The following is a 17,805-nucleotide window of genomic DNA, read 5'->3' on the forward strand; positions in this document are numbered from 1 at the left end:
CAGAAGTCCTTCCCTCAGCACACGCCGCCCCATTTTACCGACACCTCCCAACGCGCCGCGGTTGTTGTTGCCCAATGACTCGCCCGTGATGTGTTCACCGGTAGACTTGGGAGTTTCTGGAACATCCCCCACCTCACCACCACCAACATCCGCTGAAATGACAAGAAATATATATATTTTTTTTTTAAACACAATGAATAAGAAATACACACACACCAGCGCTTGTGCGCGCAGAAAAAGAAAAAAAAATACAAGAGGCGGATATCTCACCTCCGTTTCTGGGATGTGATGTGTTATCCACGGCTTCAGCTTGGGATGTGTTATCCATGGCTTCAACTTCTAATGCGGCTTGACCCATTATCTGATCGTCAACATCGTCAGCATGAAGAGTTGCAGCGGCAGCGTGGGGCTGTTGTTGTTGTTGTTGTTGTTGTAAGTTCATGACGGCGAAGACTTCCTCCATGACGCTCCTCTCGCAACGTTAGGGGGCTGACTAAGCTACCCGGGGTTATTTGGGGCATATGCGCACACTACCACAAGCCTTTTCTTCTTCCGAGGCTACCCCAGGTTATAGGGGACACGCCCACGCATGTATGCAAACACGCGCGCACATGCCCAAAACCACAAGCCATTCTTCTTCCGAACAATAGAAAAGCGTGAACAAACTCACGCCCACCCGGTCACGTCGCACGAAAAAAAAAACAGAATCCTGTTCTTAATAACTACATATAATTGCACACACACACACACGCCATCAATGAATAAGCTACATGCTACTTCTCTACATTTTTTACACACACATACACATTATTATCATGTAACATTTAATAAGTTAGCCACATATCTTAGAAATACAATGCTTGTAAGTCAGTCCTTGACTAGATTGACAAAATGTTTTTATACATGGGGGCATTTTAAACATTCTATAAGCATATGTTAACACCTTTCTGTCATTCTTCAAAAAATCATAATTATCTTTCAAAAACTGACTAGTCCTCTCTAAGCCTATTTTATTACATAAGTATACGAATTGAATGCAATACACGCCACACACCAGAGTTTTGTCCGACTGTAATCTTGCGGCAAGTTTAAAAACAGGATAATCTTTATGCTTATTTAAGAAACTTCGAAAGTACTTAGAATATAATGATGGGGTCAGGGCGTATGTGTCGAAGAAATATATACACTTATCACTAACATAGAACACCACCCAGTGACCCATTTTCGAAGTTTGCGACGCGCCTAACACATTAGCAATAAAGACAATGGGCTTGTCTGACTCACTCCTTAGATTTAATTTAGCTACATCGTCAGCGGGAAGACAGCCTAAGAAATATATATTATTGTGATAAAGTCTTCCTTGTAGAGCTTTCATAATTTGTTGATTATTCATTATGCTCTAGTGTCGCAAGACACGTGCCTCTCCGAGTTGATTGACAACACTCCCTTTGTATCCCCAAAACAGATAATTACTAAATTTTCATCGAAGCCTTTTTTAAGCTGAAGACTTATGCGTAAGTTTCCACTGTGTTCAAGAGGCACTGTGCCTAGTATGTCTTCCGGTAACAAACTAAAAACAAACACTGTCCTTCCTTTCCTAAAGCTATCGTAATCAAGCAAAGTGTCATTTTCTACTCCTAAACTATCTAAAATATCATAATAGACTCGCGTACACTCGTGGGGAAAAGAAACCGTATTTTTATACATATTCATACCATTGACAGAGACTGTTAGTTCAGACAAATCAGCATTCTTGAAATACATTTTTATTATATACACCTGAAAAGGCCCTCATGTCAGCCATAACGATATATAAACGCTCTGGAATGACATTTCCCCACGGTTGGTCACAGACAATACTTGTCTGCTGTTTGCCGAGAACCAGAGATTTATATAACGTCTTGTTAAATATTGTACGCGTTATTTTTCCTGTCTCTAATTCTTTATTTAATGCAAGCAATGCTGACGGGTAGGGTTGGAGTCTGGTGACCCAAAGTTTGGCAAAATCAATATGGCCGCGCACAGCACTGCCATCGGCGTCAGTGTTCAAATACCAAGCTTCGTTAGCTAACTCAAGCCTTATTCTCAATGGGATGTCGTCGCATAAATACTGATCACAAGAAGTAATGTCCGACATTAATGGGAAGGTGAGATGAAGACCGTGATCTTTGATATCTTTTAAATGTCTCTTGTATTTGCTCCCAAGGCTAGTGAAGTATGCGGCGTCATAGGTTTCAGCTACGCCTGCTCCACCCGACCTGTTATCTTTGAGGAGGTTTCCTATTTCTCCGAATGATTTGAGTTTTAACGTGGAGAAGGTGGTGAGCATTTTTAGGAATGACCAGTAATTAAAGTATGGGTTACTTTCAACCATTTGATCGCCTACATACACCTGAATTGATTTGAACATGGTATTAGCAGTGCCATTGCAGAATTCGACATTGACAGCCTCCTCGACTTTTGTTTGTCCATCAGCTTGAGTGACACTTAATTTCAACTCAAGAATTAATTTAGCAAGATCGATAAATGCCCCCTTCACCCCGGCACGCGGAACTCTAGGTACTTATCTTTTAACCGGGCGTGGCTGGACAAATTTACAGGTAAAATGTCGACAAGAGTTTTAGACGCAATAGAGCTCTCAACCTGGCGTTGTCTGTTGATTCTAAGGAATTCGTCAACCACACTGAGCGCATAATCAGAAATCGGAACGGAGGGAGCGGCGGAGGCCATGCTGTTGTCGCTTTCGTCGCCCGCTATATACTAATGGAGACACTGGTCGCGGGAGCGGGCGACGTGTTAACTTGATAAGAGACCACTCGCTAAATGGCAAGCCCACGCGCGCGCGGGTCAGAATGTTCCCACCTTCCCTTTTTTTTTTCATGAGTGTCCACCGCACCTCCACATTACTAAATTATATCAAACACATCGCTGTTCTTTCTCTTGCAACCACTTTTCCTTTTATTAATTTTTTTTTTCTTCTTCTTGTTTCGCGAAGTAACTCTTCTTTTTTTTCCTCCTTTAATAATTCTAGCACCTACGTCACTTAAGGCTTCAATACCTCTTTTCTTTAAAGCGCCTCTCACACTTCTTTGTCCACTGCTCACATCCTGGATAACATCTTGAGTAAACTTAAGCGCTGAGGGCTTAACGGTTCTGAATAGAAAGGGCATTACACTCATGGCTAGGTTTGCGAGCGTACTAAAAATACCGCCACCTCTTTGATGTAGTCTTGCAGGATGGGCGAAATGCACAGTTCGAATATTGCCAAAACCATCCCCCACCTGATGTGGAAAGCTACTCAAAAGACTTGAAAATTCACCCTCCGTAGGCGGAAGAAACATTGTTCGCGACGATGACTGCATGACCACTAGTTAAAAAAATATATAAAACGTCATTTTTATAGCTACACAGTGGTTTGTGTCTGTCGCCCATCCCCGGCAGTTGAGGCTTTCGTGGGGAGATTCTTCGTCCCCTCTTCCTGCCCCAAGAGCATTACCTTAACGTTATTCAAATCTAGTTGGTGGGCAAAAGATCTTAGCTCCTTCAACTAGGCCACGTTCCATTTATGATCCATCTTTCCCCTTCGTCCTACCCCGGTAGGAAAAATGACTTTTCGAATGTTTTTTTTCTGCTTTACATAATCACCTAGCTCATTGAGGCAACATTTAAAATTATCGCGTCTGCTTTGCTTGGTGTCCGACATTAAACCGTTCACATAATGCATATCTCTGCTGGTTTCAATAAAATATCTTGACACGTCATTATATTCTACAGATTCACCCTGACAAAATTGAGTCACCATACCCACCACAATGGGATAATTTGATTCCGTGGGTGGTTTCTTCACTACCAGCGACCCCACATTCGGTCTGTCACTCCAAACGACTCTGTTCAAATTATAAAGTTGTTTTCGATTTTCAAAGAGATTAGCATAGCCATACACTTCAGCCAAGTCCTTGGCTATACCGCTAAGTTTAAAACTGCTGGCGTTGATGGTGGTTACTAAACACACACTGTCGTCAATGAACTGGCGATCGGTCATTCGCCCCTTCACAGGAATGATGGGATAGTCTGACATGTTTATAGAAAAAATATATATTAATTCTCGCTCTTACTCACGCTTAGTGTCTCCCTGTCCCGCGAGGTCACACAAGTGTCTATATCTCACCCCAAAACAAAATCCTTTTTATACGCGATAATTCTCCCACGTCATACCCGGCATCCGCGCGGGGGCGGAGAAAGAAGGCGTGGGGCGTGGCTTTGCCCGCATTAGGGCACTTCTCCTTCCTCCTCCTCCTCCTCCAAACAGTTGCTTCCTTACCTTATTATTGCGTATAAATGAGAGCTCTAAGTTTGTGTTGTGGAAAAGCATTTTAATAAATGGTATATCATCAGCTTTGAAGCCTAATTTGCTGTTGACGTCACTTAAGGTTTGCAATATATCAATGACGTTAAAATTATTAATGGGGCTCAAAAGATTTCCGTTTGTATCCCATGTAATTCCTGGAGTATGTTTCATGAGAGCTAAGAAAGCTTTGGCATAATCCCTTTGAGCTGCTTTCATTCTAACATCAATCCTGTTATCTATGGCAGGTTTCGAATCGATAGTATTGGTGGGGAACGTCGTGCGAGGACCTATGGCCGCTATAGATGGCGGGTGGTTGTTTGGGGTTAATACATCTTGCAGCGCGCGTCTCTTTATATTTTTAATGCAGTTGACGCCTTGACCGTCTAACCCGACAACGGTTTCCGCACTCTCTTTTCTTTTTTTTCCTCGTCCGTCTTTCTGTTTCGTTTTATGTTACGGCTCCCCGTAGAAGACTTGAGTAAAAATTGTTCTGCTGTTGATTTCGGGATGAGACAATATTCCTTCATTTTGTTAAAAGACCAGTTATGACACTAGCAGCCAGAGGTAACAGCACAGAGAGTATAGCACCGCCCCGCTGTGTTCGCAGTAGTTTTTTTTTTTTAGTGTACTTACCCCCTTGTTGGCGAGTTTCCTTATGTGTTTTTTATATTTGTTCAGGGATTTCACAATCTTTGTATTTCGCGTAAGATTAGTTTTAGGAAATTTAGAAACACTTCTGACAAGCAATCTATATGTTTCTTGTTCAACACTGCAATTACTTTTTTCCGCTTGTCGGGGGAGAGTTTAGCCAACAACAAAACAAGATCCTTGTGAACAAAGGCGAGGGGAGGTGCTTTTTTTTTTTCTTCTTGTTGGTGAATTCGAGGTCATTAGGAAATATCTTGAGCGTCTATCCAACAGTCTTGACTCGGATCATAACCCAACCAAGATACAAAAAATTGTTTGCGACCGTTCACTACTCTCGATTTTTTTATGATGATGGGGAAAACGTCCGGTAGCTGAACTTTGATAAGCTCCTCTTTGTAAAACAAGCCTTGGATGGGTTGATTGGATAAATCTTGCAAGGTATAACCCAATGGGGATTGTCGATAATCCACGCTTGCAATTTTAAATATTTCTTCTGTGTTTTGGATATGAAAGCCTCGGTTAAATTTAGAAGCTTTATCCGCGCCCACGAGTCGAACGTAGTCCCCGATGTTCAGCACACGACTGGCTTTACCTTGACGCTTTTCTCTGTTTTTATAATTGTGCATTTTCTTAAACTGACGAATGATTCCTCGCGGGTCCTTCATGGTATGTACTTCGGCTGGGGTTTTTCCTAGACGTGCGTGAGGCGTGCGGTTATAGCTCTCGAGTACCTTCTGCAAGATGGAAATATACTCGAGTTTATTGTGAACTGTCATATACCTATATATTCGACCTTTCAGAGTTCTGATAAATCGCTCAGCAAGGCTGCTTTTTATCTCTTGGGAGTAAACGGTGTACATTTTTATGTCTTTACTTTGCAAATAGGTTTGAAGTGGACGATTATAGAACTCTTTGCCTCGGTCAACACAGAGCCTAGAGACCCCACTGAAAGCAACGTCTTCCTCTAGCAATGTCTTCATTGCCATTACCATCGATTTTGCATCTTTACGTTTAAGAGGCAGGGCTTTGGCGTACCTTGAAAATGCATCAACGCAGACTAAGATGTAATTATGACCTCCATTAAAGCGGGACAATTCTTTCATGTCCGCGAGATCTGCTGCTATGATAACTCGCGGTTTGGGACTGAGAATAGCGCGTCGCTTAAACTTATGGGGTTGTATCTTATGTAATGTGTGTGTTCTGCAACCTTCCATAAACTGTTCAACATCGCGCATAGAAACGCTGGGTTCAATGGCTCTCGCTGCTAAAAATAAAGGCCTCACTCCACTTAAGCCTCCAGGTACTTGAGGGTCTTCATAAAGTGACTTTAAAAGACGTGTCTTGGATGGGGCTAGCATATCGCTCACTCTCTCCACGAGTACACAACCTCACAGGAGCCGTCGTTCGCTATATTTGATCTCAGTGATAGGACCTCGGGGGTAGTTATGCAGACGTCAGCCAGCAGATAGCCGTAAGGTTTTCCCGCAACAGCTCGCTTGTAGATACTGAGAAATGCCTTGGCTCTGTCACGACCAAACAATTGACGACCTAGAAGTTCAATTTGACCAAGATCTCTTTGTTTAAGCAAAACGAAATGAGTGCAATTGAGGATATGCTTCGCATACTTACCCTGCATAAATAAGTTCTGAGAAATGAGTATGGAGCTAAGGCCAAGATGTCTGCCTTTAATAAAAACATTGGCGACGCTTTCATCATTGGCAGCGCGTAAAAAGTTATCGTCATATACTACTAACATAGATTTATTTTTCTGACAGAGATCAATTTCCTGTTCTGGGTCTATAATGTCCTTACTAAGTATTACTTTATTTTGCAGCTCTGGCAAGTCTTGAATGGGATGATGTGTTGCACCGCAAATAAGAACTCGATAGAATTTGTCACAATATTTCCGCACAAGTCGCGTCACTAGCTGTGTTTTCCCAGATCCTGACGCACCGGCCACAAATATCTTCCCTCCTCGCTCGCGGGGAAATAAATCGATAAGGTCTTCCCCATAACACTCTTCCATGGCAAAAGTCTCGCCATGAGTGAGCGTTTTTTTTGCTGGCCCACTGATTTTAAAAGAGAGGGTGGGTGGGTGTAATGTGCAAGACGATCGTGGCCGAGCGGTTTTCTTCAAAGTATATTTTTCGTCCTTACTGATCCGTCACCACTACCGCCACTGAATCTAAAGCGTTCTTCGCCAACTTTTTATACAGAGGTCTTTGCACGGAGTAATAATTGTTACTCCCACCGTAAGGGAGAGTGGCTAAAATGTTCACAGTTTGGCTAGCAAATCGCGTGGGCTGGATTATGTCGCAATAGAGGTGGAGATAGTCCACGTCGGCGTGGGGGTCTGGCGGGAAATCGGCATTTACCTGGCGAAGCGAGTAATGTGACTCCTCATCCGTGACGAATATATCATAGTAATGATTAGGAATAAATCCAAGGATGGCCGCCAATCTGGGCTTAAATAACAAACTTATTTTGCAATAATTTAGATTACCGCAGCCATCTATAGAGCGTTTGTGGTAGCATACAAAATTTTTGGTCCAACTCAGTATTCCGCCTTCTCCATCAAAATAATCCTTGTAATTTGTAAACCCAAACACTCCATTTAAAATAGCTTGCCAGTATGTATTTAGGTCAGCCACAATTGCGCTTATTTGCTTGCTCGTTATATTTTTCGAGGGAGACAGCGAGTACCGCAACTGTTTTCCTGAGGTGTCATTGAGCGTTTCTGTGTAAACTTCCACTATGGCTTCTTTGTCTTCTCGATGGAGGGTGTATACTTCTCTAGGAATAAAAATACCGTGTAAGGCAACCTGATAATCTCGGTCGGGGTGTAAATTTAACGGTATGATTTCATTTTTAAATGAACCTGGCACGTTGTCGGGATAAAGATCGCGACTTCCTAGGCTACTAAGGTATATTATATGTTCGTCCGCGCTCGTCATGTTTGCGATAAAGACTGAGCTTGTTATGGTTTAGGCTTTAGCTTTTAAGTAACAGATCAATGATTGCTTTTAGCGCGAGCTCTGTCGCCGTTACAGCCACTCGCGTGAGCTCCTTTGTCTGAAACCCAGCCCGGTGGGGGAGGGAATCTCCATGCCATTCTCGGGGGTGGGGAGGGTGAGGATAAAGGCGACCGTGGAGATGATGTTGACGCTGCTGGTAGCTGGCGCGATGGGAAGACATTGGTTTCTCTCCTCTTTCTTTTGTTTGATCGATTAACGTTCTCTACGTTGTATTTCCTATATATTTTTCTCCATAGATTACACGCCACTGGTCTAGTTCCATGACTATACACACACTCATCACCACTTTCACTTAAAGTATCCCCGACAACATTATGAGTAGTACTAGTAGTAGTAGTAGTAGTAGTAGTAGTAGTAGTAGTACTAGCAGTAGTGGCAGTAGTGGCTCAACTAGTAGAAGCAGTTTGAGATGTCCTCCGCATTTGACGCAGATTCTCAGGTAAATCAGGGTGGCCATAATCTCTCGTAAAAACACGAGAAGGATTACCCGGCATGCTGTCATCAGAGAGCAGATGCACTCTTTTTGTTGTCTAATGCGCTTAAAGTCGCCTTCTCAATGGAAGTAGTGCATACCTGACCTTTCAGGGTGCGGATGCTATAGAGGCGTGCCTTATCCACCCCCGCCCCTTGCAGTACCTGTCTGTATTTTTCATGATTATAGTTTCTCAAACTATAGTGAGGTACCCCTTTAGCTTTTTTTTATTTCTGCATCCTCGCCGCTTGAGGGATCATGCAATTTGATACAGTACATCTTAGGTTTCAGGCAAAGCACTTCCTTTATATGGGCCGCGCCCACTTCTGACTTGACATACCCCGCTTGACCTTTCTTGGAAGTGTCATAGGCGGGGTGGGTGGTGGGAAAGTTACTAAAATCCATTATGGATTTTATGAGTGGAAGCGAATAAAATTCACTAATGTCTTGGAAGTTAGAGATGCATATGGTGGCCGAATCTGTGTCGCCGTAAATATATGAGACATTGTCTGCGCCACAGGCTTTTCGAATTGTGTGGTAATAGAAGGCGTACATTTCAACCTTAGAAAGCTCCAAAATCTGATGTGTGAGTTTGTAATATGTCTTTTTTTTATTTTATGGCGATTGTGTGTTTTTGTTTTTAGGCTTAGCATGTATTTAGTCTGGATTAAGAAAGAACAAATTAGCCTGGATTATGAAAGAACAAATAAAATAGACTAGATTAAGGTAATATAATAACTTGTCATACCATATTTTTCCACTATATTTCAATAAAAATGTATAAAATCTACTTTTCCCGTTCCAACCCCCTCACTGAAAAGACAATCGATATAACTCCAGTCACTATGAAAATCAACAGTAACACACACACACACGCACACACACACACACACGCATATGCTGGCAAACTGAAAAAATCAATAGCGGGTAGAGGGAGAGGGAGGGGTAATGTTACCCTCAGACTGACCATGAAGTCACCGCTCGCGAGGGGTGGGGAATAGAGGGGGACACGCACACACATGCTGGCAAACTGGAAAAAAAAATCAATAGCGGGAGGGGAAGAGGGAGAGGGAGGGGGAAAGGTAGCCACAGGCCTCCGCCCAACAAGTCACCGCTCGCGCCAACCGATCCCCGGCAGGAGGGTGACGCCCCGACACGGTGCGAAAGGACGCCCCTAACCGATCCCCCGGCAGGAGGGCGACGCCCCGGCACGGCACGAAAGGAGGCCCCTGGCCGATCCCCCGGCACTGGGGCGAAAGGACGCCCCGGCACGGCGCGAAAGGACGCCCCTAACCGATCCCCGGCACTGGGGCGAAAGGACGCCCCGGCACGATGCGAAAGGACGCCCTAACCGATCCCCGGCACTGGGGCGAAAGGACGCCCTAACCGATCCCCGGCAGGAGGGTGACGCCCGGTACGGTTCGAATGGAGGCCCCTAGCCGATCCCCCGGCACTGGGGCGAAAGGACGCCCCTAACCGATCCCCCGGCAGGAGGGTGACGCCCCGGTACGGTGCGAATGGAGGCCCCTAGCCGATCCCCCGGCACTGGGGCGAAAGGACGCCCCTAACCGATCCCCCGGCAGGAGGGTGACGCCCCGGTACGGTGCGAAAGGAGGCCCCTACCCGATCCCCCGGCACTGGGGCGAAAGGACGCCCCAGCACGGTGCGAAAAGACGCCCCTAACCGATCCCCCGAACAAGGCACCGCTCGCGCTAACCGATCCCCGGCAGGAGGGCGACGCCCCGGCACGGCTCGAAAGGACGCCCCTAACCAATCCCCGGCAGGAGGGTGACGCTCAGGCCTCCGGGGGGTAGGGGGAGACACGATGGCGTGGAAGGTGGTGGGGTTTGGGGTGGGGGTGGGGGGGGGGGGGGGGATGGTCACTTTGAGTAGGTTTATGACCACTACCCGGTTGGGTAGCGGGGAGGTCCCCTCGGCGGCTGGCTGCCCGCGCGGCTGGCTGGCCGCCCCGGCCGGCAAATTCGACGTATAAAATTTTTCGACGTAATTTTTTCTGCTGCGAATTCTTGATCATGCTTGCGAATTATTTTGGTCCCGTCACTGTCGCCATTACATACTACTATAAAGGAATTGTACTGTACTGTAGTCATGCCCTGCCTGTGATTCTCCCGTCTCTTCCCTGCTGCAGGATAATGTCTGAGGGCGGCAGTCGGGGCGACGTGGCAATGAGGGCGGACGCGAACGTCCACAGGCCAGGGCTCACGCCGGAGGAGATGGCGGCCGGCTACGACGAGTGGTCCGAGAACTACGAGGAGATGGTGAGAGAGAGAGAGAGAGAGAGAGAGAGAGAGAGAGAGAGAGAGAGAGAGAGAGAGAGAGAGAGAGATGCCTTTAGTACCAAGTGCCTACGCAGAATCATAGGGTATCGCTGGAATGATTTTGCGTTAAACCGGCGACTACTCCGTGAGGTCCGGGAGTTAAGTGATGCGGCCCCTGGGGTACGCATCTGTAATCACCCGCTTCCCCGTCCCCTTAGATGATCTGGAAAGGTGGGTACCGTGGCCCCGCCATCACGCTGGAGGAGGCGCTGCGTTGCGTACCCCCGGAGCGGCGAGCCAAGGCCAGGGTGCTGGACGTGGCCGCCGGGACGGGCTGCGTGGGCAGCGAACTCCACCGGGAAGGCTTCAGGTGGGTGCCGCAGGGCCGCAGACAGGGGGATGTCCAGTCACCATACTTAAATATCCTCCAGTCCACTGCCTCCTGCCTGCCAGTGCCTCAGCCTCAACACGAATCCAACGCCAAGAGATGAAGATGATGTGTTGGAAATTACAGCAGCTTGTGTAGAGGCAGAGCCGCTGGGTGGGAACTGGGAGCGGGCAGGAGCGGCTTTACTATAGTCCATCGAATCTAACTTAAAATTGAGCCCTGTGACTTGGCCCGGGGAAACCCCAATTGTTTACAGATCTAGCGATGACCTGCGCATGGCGTTCTGTCTCACTGTTAGTCTGTACGTTATCTATTTATGGAATTTACATACATTCATAATACGACTGCGTGGTGTTATGAATGGCTTGGGATTAGAGGGAAAGACAACGACTCAGTAAACCTCATGCAACGTTGCCGCCTGACGGACCTTGGCAACAGGCGCCAGGCCGCACCATTCAGCGTTACGCCACAATGGACAAATGAAGTAGATCTCACTCTCGCGCCCTGCGCAGCCATGCAGAGAGAGAGAGAGAGAGAGAGAGAGAGAGAGAGAGAGAGAGAGAGAGAGAGAGAGAGAGAGAGAGAGACACCCTCTCCGAGGAGAGTAATGGAGTGATGTGGCACCAGCGCGGTCTCGTGGGGAATCCTTGTGTCGCGCCCACGGGCTCAAGTTAAAATCGATAGACTATACTATGTTAGGAATTAGGCCAGTTAACCGTGGGATTAGACAAATTAACTATTTCCCTTATGGAACTAGTCTCGGGCCGAGAGTTCAAGCCAACTGTGAGTATCGTCTGAGCTCAAATAAGCCTTGGATGGTACTTAAATACTTCGGTCATCGGCTCCCAAACCGAGACAGAATCAACTTATTCACTGCCTGAAGATTAACCACATTTACCATAAAAGGAATAACAATAGTGAAGTGTTTCCTTTCATGAAATAATAACTAATTGTTCTTTACTGAATTAAAATTAAAGAACAAGGATAATTTAACCGATGGAAACAGAGAGGAAAGCCACGCCATCTGGCGAGAGAAATTCAAAATATCGCTTCAGACCCACGTGGTTGGTTTTCTCTCACTCCACCACCGGCCTTCACAAAGTAAAGACCAAGGCACCGCAGCCCACCCATTAACTCGGACGCAGTGTGCCTTCTATTACCTGACTGAGGGATACTACACCCGGCAACGAGACTTCAGAGACAACAATATCTTTTGAAACCCGCTTCTCAGCTAAGTGCCCCCAGCAGTTATTTGAGACAGATATATTTTTACTACACGGATCCGGTAGGATTATTATTTGTTCGGCTGTCTGGAGGTGCTTGTTGGATACCTTCACCACCTAATAGCTGGTAAGCACTTGTTTCTTTGGGATTGTCTGACGGGTGTGTTATTCACTTTGTGAGTGACCTAACTGTTGGGTAGGGTAAATTTACTGATTCCCAACAACTACTACTAATGCTATAACATCTACTTATAATACTGCTACTACTTCAACTACTACAGCCACTCCCACAGGCACATAGACGCTGTGGACCCGTCGGAGGGCATGATGAAGCTGCGGGAGACTGGCATCTATACCAACGACTTCCTGGAGTTTATCGGCATCGGACACTCCACCGTGCCCAAAGGTATTTGTAATTTGTTTTTTTTACATCAAAGGACACGGCTCAAGGGCAACAAGAAGAGTCCAAAAAAAAAGCCCGCTACTCGCCGCTCCCATAAAAGAAAAAGTAAAGAGTAGCCAAAAGAGAGGTCAATTTCGAGTGGAGAGGTGTCTTGATACACTCTTCTTGAAATAAGTCAAGTCATAGGCAGGAGGAAATACAGACGAAGGAAGGTTGTTCCAGAGTTTACCTCTTGCATAAGGGGTTTGGATAGTATAGGGATGAGCATGAGTAGAAAGTCGTGTGCAGCGGGGCCGCGGGAGGGAGGGAGGAATGCAGTTAGCAAGTTCAGAAGAGCAGTCATCATGAAGATATCGATAGAAGACAGAAAAAGAGGCAACATAGCGGAGGAATTTAAGAGGTAGAAGGTTGTCAGTAAAAGGAGGAGAGCTGATGAGACGAAGAGCCTTAGAATCCACTGTGTCCAGGAGAGCTGTGTGAGTGGAATTATTGTTATCGTTGTTGTTTCATATGTAAAGATTAATATACGTATTTTTCTTCTACATGTGTCTCTCTCTCTCTCTCTCTCTCTCTCTCTCTCTCTCTCTCTCTCTCTCTCTCTCTCTCTCTCTCTCTCTCTCAGACACATACGACCTGGTGGTCATCTCGGGCGGTATGGGAGAAGGTCACATCCCACTCAGTGGCCTCGACGACCTGGTGCGCGTCGCAAAGAACGGTGAGTGAGTGAGTGAGTGTTTTTACAACAAAGGAGACAGCTCAAGGGCACAAAGAAAGGAAACTAATAAAAAAAAAAGCCCGCAACTTGCTGCTCCTAAAAAAAAAAAAAAAAAAAAATTCAAGAGGTGGCCGAAAGAGGGGTCAATTTCGGGAGGAGAGGTGTCCTGATACTCTCCTCTCCTGATACTCTCCTCTTGAAATAGTTCAAGTCGTAGGCAGGAGGAAATACAGATGAAGGAAGATTTCCAGAGTATACCAGCGTGAGGAATGAAAGAGTAAAGATGCTGGGTAACTCTTGCATAAGGGGTTTGGACAGTATAGGGATGAGCATGAGTAGAAAGTCGTGTGCAGCGGGGCCGCGGGAGGGGGGAAGGCATGCTGTTAGCAAGTTCAGAAGAGCAGTCAGCGTGAAAATAGCGATAGAAAATTGAATGAGAGGCAACATCGCGACGGAATTTAAGAGGTAAAAGACTATCAGTTGGAGGAGGAGAGCTGATGAGACGAAGAGCCTTAGACTCCACTCTGTCCAGAAAAGCTGTTTGAGTGGAGCCCCCCCACACGTGAGATGCATACTCCATACGAGGGCGGACAAGGCCCCAGTGCATGGATAGCAACAGTGCGGGGGAGAAGAACTGGAGGAGACGATACAGAACGCCCAACCTCGATGAAGCTGATTTAGCGAGAGAGGAGATTATGAAGTTTCCAGTTCGAGATTTTGAGTTAAGAATAGACCGAGAGTTGAAGGTGACAGCTAAGTGTTGTCGAAGAATAGGGAATAGGTGTTTGGAAGATTGTGAAGAGTTGATAGGTGGAGAAATTGAGTTTTTGAGGCATTGAAGGACACAAGGTTCCTTCTACCCCAATCGGAAATGATAGCAAGGTCTGAGGTTAAGCGTTCTGCAGCCTCCAGTCTGGAGTCGTGTACTTCTTGTTGGGATGGCCTTCTAATGGAAGAAGTTGAATAATGCGGAGTGGAGACGTCGGCGTATGAGTGGACAGGACAGCTTGTTATGGAAAGATCATTGATGAATAACAAGAAGAGAGTGGGTGATAGGACAGAGCCATGTGGAACACCACTGTTGATAGGTTTAGGGGAAGATCAGTGACTGTCTACCACAGCAGAGATAGAACGGCCGGAAAGGAAACTGGAGATCAGGGAACAGAGAGGGGGATATAATCCAAAAGATGGCAGTTTAGAAAGCAAAGACTTGTACCAGACTCTATGGAAGGCTTTCGATATGTCTAGCGCAACTGAGAAAGTTTCACCGAAATGGCTAAGAGAGGATGACCAAGAGTCAGTTAAGAGAGCAAGAAGATCGCCAGTGGAACGCCCCTTGCGGAACCCATACTGGCGATCAGATAGAAGGTTATAAGTGGAAAGGTGCTTTTGATCTTCCGGTTAAGGATTGATTCAAAAGGCATGGAAGCATAGTTTTTAAGGACAATAGGAGGCACTCCATCAGGTCCATAAGCCTTCTGAGAGTTGAGGCCAGAGAGGGCATAGAAGACATCATTATGTAGAATCTTAGTAACAGGCATAAAGGAGTCAGAGGGGGTATGAGTAGGAGGAATATGCCCAGAATCGTCCAGGGTGGAGTTCTTACAGAAAGTTTGAGCGAAGAGTTCAGCCTTAGAGATAGATGAGACGGCAGTGCTCCCGTAAGTGTTATGGAGAGGAGGGAAAGAGGAAGAAGTGAAAGTGGTGGAGATCTTATTGGCTAAGTGCCAGAAGTCACGGGAAGAATTAGAAAAAAAGCAAGGTGTTGACATTTTATATTGAAAGAGGTTTTGGTAAGTCGGATAATAGATTTGGCACGATTCCGGGCTGAAATGTAACGTTCATGGTTAGTAGGAGTGCGAAGGCTCTGGTGAGTTTGTGTGTGTCTGTGTGTGTGTGTGTGTGTGTGTGTGTGTGTGTGTGTGTGTGTGTGTGTGTGTGTGTATTTTGCAAGGTCCGCTGAGCGGGTGAAGGTGCTGGAAGCTGGATCCTCAGCTTAGATACTCGTGCGAGGCCCCGTAGGTTAGCATTGTTCCTGGGCGTGCCGATCTTCCACCACGACTATTTCCCAAGGCCACTGAGAAGATTCACTGGGTTTTCATGGGCGGTTTTCCCGTTGAAGATCGTGACAGACGTGTAGAACCATCACTATAGGATCGCAAAACAGTTCATGGTAATCCCAGCAACTTTTACGAGAGGCTTTTCAAACAGGCGAACTTAGGCGCCGTTTAGGATGGGAAAGAGCCTACATAGAAACTTCAGATTTGCCTGGAGTAAACCTTGAGGTGGTTTTCCTAGGGTGGGCTAGACGACGCGCCCCCTAGCGTAAGCCCCAATGATTAACTGATTTCCTCCTCTCCGGCACTCCAGGAGGCTTCGTGATCATCGTGATGCGCCATGAGTACCTACAGACCGTGCCTTCCTACAAGGACAAGCTGGAGCCTTACATGGACCAGCTGGAGGCGGACGGGAAGTGGAAGAAGGTAGGGAGCACCGGTGCCAGATTATCGTACTCAGAGCATAGTATTTACCGTTTTTTGTCGCCCCACTATTGCCAAGAAACATCAGGAATTAACTATTTTAACGATAGATATAAATGAATCTAGTTATTGAGCCCCAGGAGAAAGTTATGGGGTCGGAAGTTGGTAAATATAAGAGGCTGAGTACAATTATCTGGCAACGTTGGTACAAGAAAACATTTACTTTAATCAAGGTTTATGTCTGGCGGAGCTGTTCACTGTATGGGCGCCTGTCACGACACACTGGTATAAGGAGATGGTCAGCAGCTGGCCAGGGGGAGAAGGTCACGTATTTGAAATGATGGTCATAATTCCTTCAGGTGGAGCGGCGCACCGTCCCAAACTATTTCTGTGACAAGGAAGGTCTCGTCTTCGTCTTCCGCATCACTAAGCCTGAGTGAGGAGGAAGAGGAGGGAAGGGAAAGGAGAGAGATGAGGAGGAGGAGTTATAGTGGTGCTGTGCAAAGGCCGTCTCTGTGTAACAGCCTTGGCTTTCGTCGCGGCACTCGAGACTGAGGTGTGAATTATCATGCTCTGGCAACCTGGTGTCATGGTGTCTACTATGTTATATGATAGTCTACGCATAGGACACATTTGTCAGTATTAATCATATTATTGAAATTGTCGTAAAAATCTGTTTTAGATTATAAGGCTGAGGCTGCAGAATACTTAACCTCAGACCTTGCCATCATCTCCGATTGGGATAAAAGGAACCTTGTGTCCTTCAATGCCTCAAAAACCCAATTTCACCTATCCCCTATTTTTCAACTACATTCAGCTGTCACCTTATAATTCTTCAAAACTAAATATCCTCGGTCTATCCTTAACTCAAAATCTTAACTGGAAACTTCACATCTCTTCTCTCACTAAATCAGCTTCCTCGAGGTTGGGCGTTCTGTATCGTCTCCTCCAGTTCTTCTCCCCCGCACAGTTGCTATCCATATACAGAGGCCTTGTCCGCTTTCGTATGGAGTATGCATCGCACGTGTGTGGGGGGCTCCACTCACACAGCTCTTCTCTATCTTTCGGCCACTCCTCTGTTGTAAAAAAAAATATATAATAAGGTCACTGATTATGTAGCTGTATGTGTGTGTGCATGTGTAATGGCAAGTTGCCAGAACACGATAACGAAGACCTCAGACTCGTGTGCTGCGACTATAGTATACGTTTAGGAATGCTTGGTCTGGGTCTTGGGGTCTTGATGATGTACAGACATGTATATCTATAATAAACGGGTGCTTACTTCCTCTCAGAATCATGTTAATCTTTGTTTGTTTCTCAAGTTAATTTAAGTGATTACTCTTCCTAATTTTAAATGCGTCTGCTGTTCCTAATGTTTAATGCGTCTGCTGTTCCTAATTTTAAAAACGTCTGATGTTCCTAATTTTATATATATATATATATATATATATATATATATATATATATATATATATATATATATATATATATATATATATATATATATATATATATATATATATATATATATATATATATATATATATATATATATATATATATATATATATATATATATATATATATATATATATAACAAGCTTATGGAAATCAGTGAAGTTAATGATAGAGAAAATATTAATATCAAAGTTAGTGTTTTCATACTTAATTTTTCCGTAGTATATTGTTGCCCTGGTAATACGGTCAAGATTTAAATCAATGACATTTGAAAAGAGTATCATAATTAAAGTCGATTTACGTCAATGATTAAAAAAAAATCCTTAATTTTAAATCAGTGGATTAAATCAACTTGA

General features: G+C 45.3%; 1 protein-coding gene across 2 annotated transcripts in view; it reads left to right on the forward strand.

The window, feature by feature from the left end:
- The window catches only part of LOC127002440 (demethylmenaquinone methyltransferase-like), a 34,714-nt gene extending 17,343 nt beyond the window's left edge, over positions 1 to 17,371 (forward strand). Inside the window, exons 2-7 of one of the 2 annotated variants that reach the window (XM_050868405.1) lie at positions 10,653 to 10,782; positions 11,001 to 11,152; positions 12,687 to 12,799; positions 13,419 to 13,511; positions 15,882 to 15,994; positions 16,351 to 17,371. In XM_050868405.1, coding sequence (XP_050724362.1) covers positions 10,657 to 10,782; positions 11,001 to 11,152; positions 12,687 to 12,799; positions 13,419 to 13,511; positions 15,882 to 15,994; positions 16,351 to 16,431 — 678 coding nt within the window. In that variant the 5' untranslated portion in view covers positions 10,653 to 10,656 and the 3' untranslated portion in view covers positions 16,432 to 17,371. The remainder of the gene's footprint in view (positions 1 to 10,652; positions 10,783 to 11,000; positions 11,153 to 12,686; positions 12,800 to 13,418; positions 13,512 to 15,881; positions 15,995 to 16,350) is intronic. The other variant, XM_050868406.1, reaches the window with a different exon arrangement.
- The last annotated feature ends 434 nt before the right edge of the window (positions 17,372 to 17,805 follow it).

The sequence above is a fragment of the Eriocheir sinensis genome, chromosome 23, assembly GCF_024679095.1.
Source record: "Eriocheir sinensis breed Jianghai 21 chromosome 23, ASM2467909v1, whole genome shotgun sequence".
In the NCBI taxonomy this organism is placed as follows: domain Eukaryota; kingdom Metazoa; phylum Arthropoda; class Malacostraca; order Decapoda; family Varunidae; genus Eriocheir; species Eriocheir sinensis.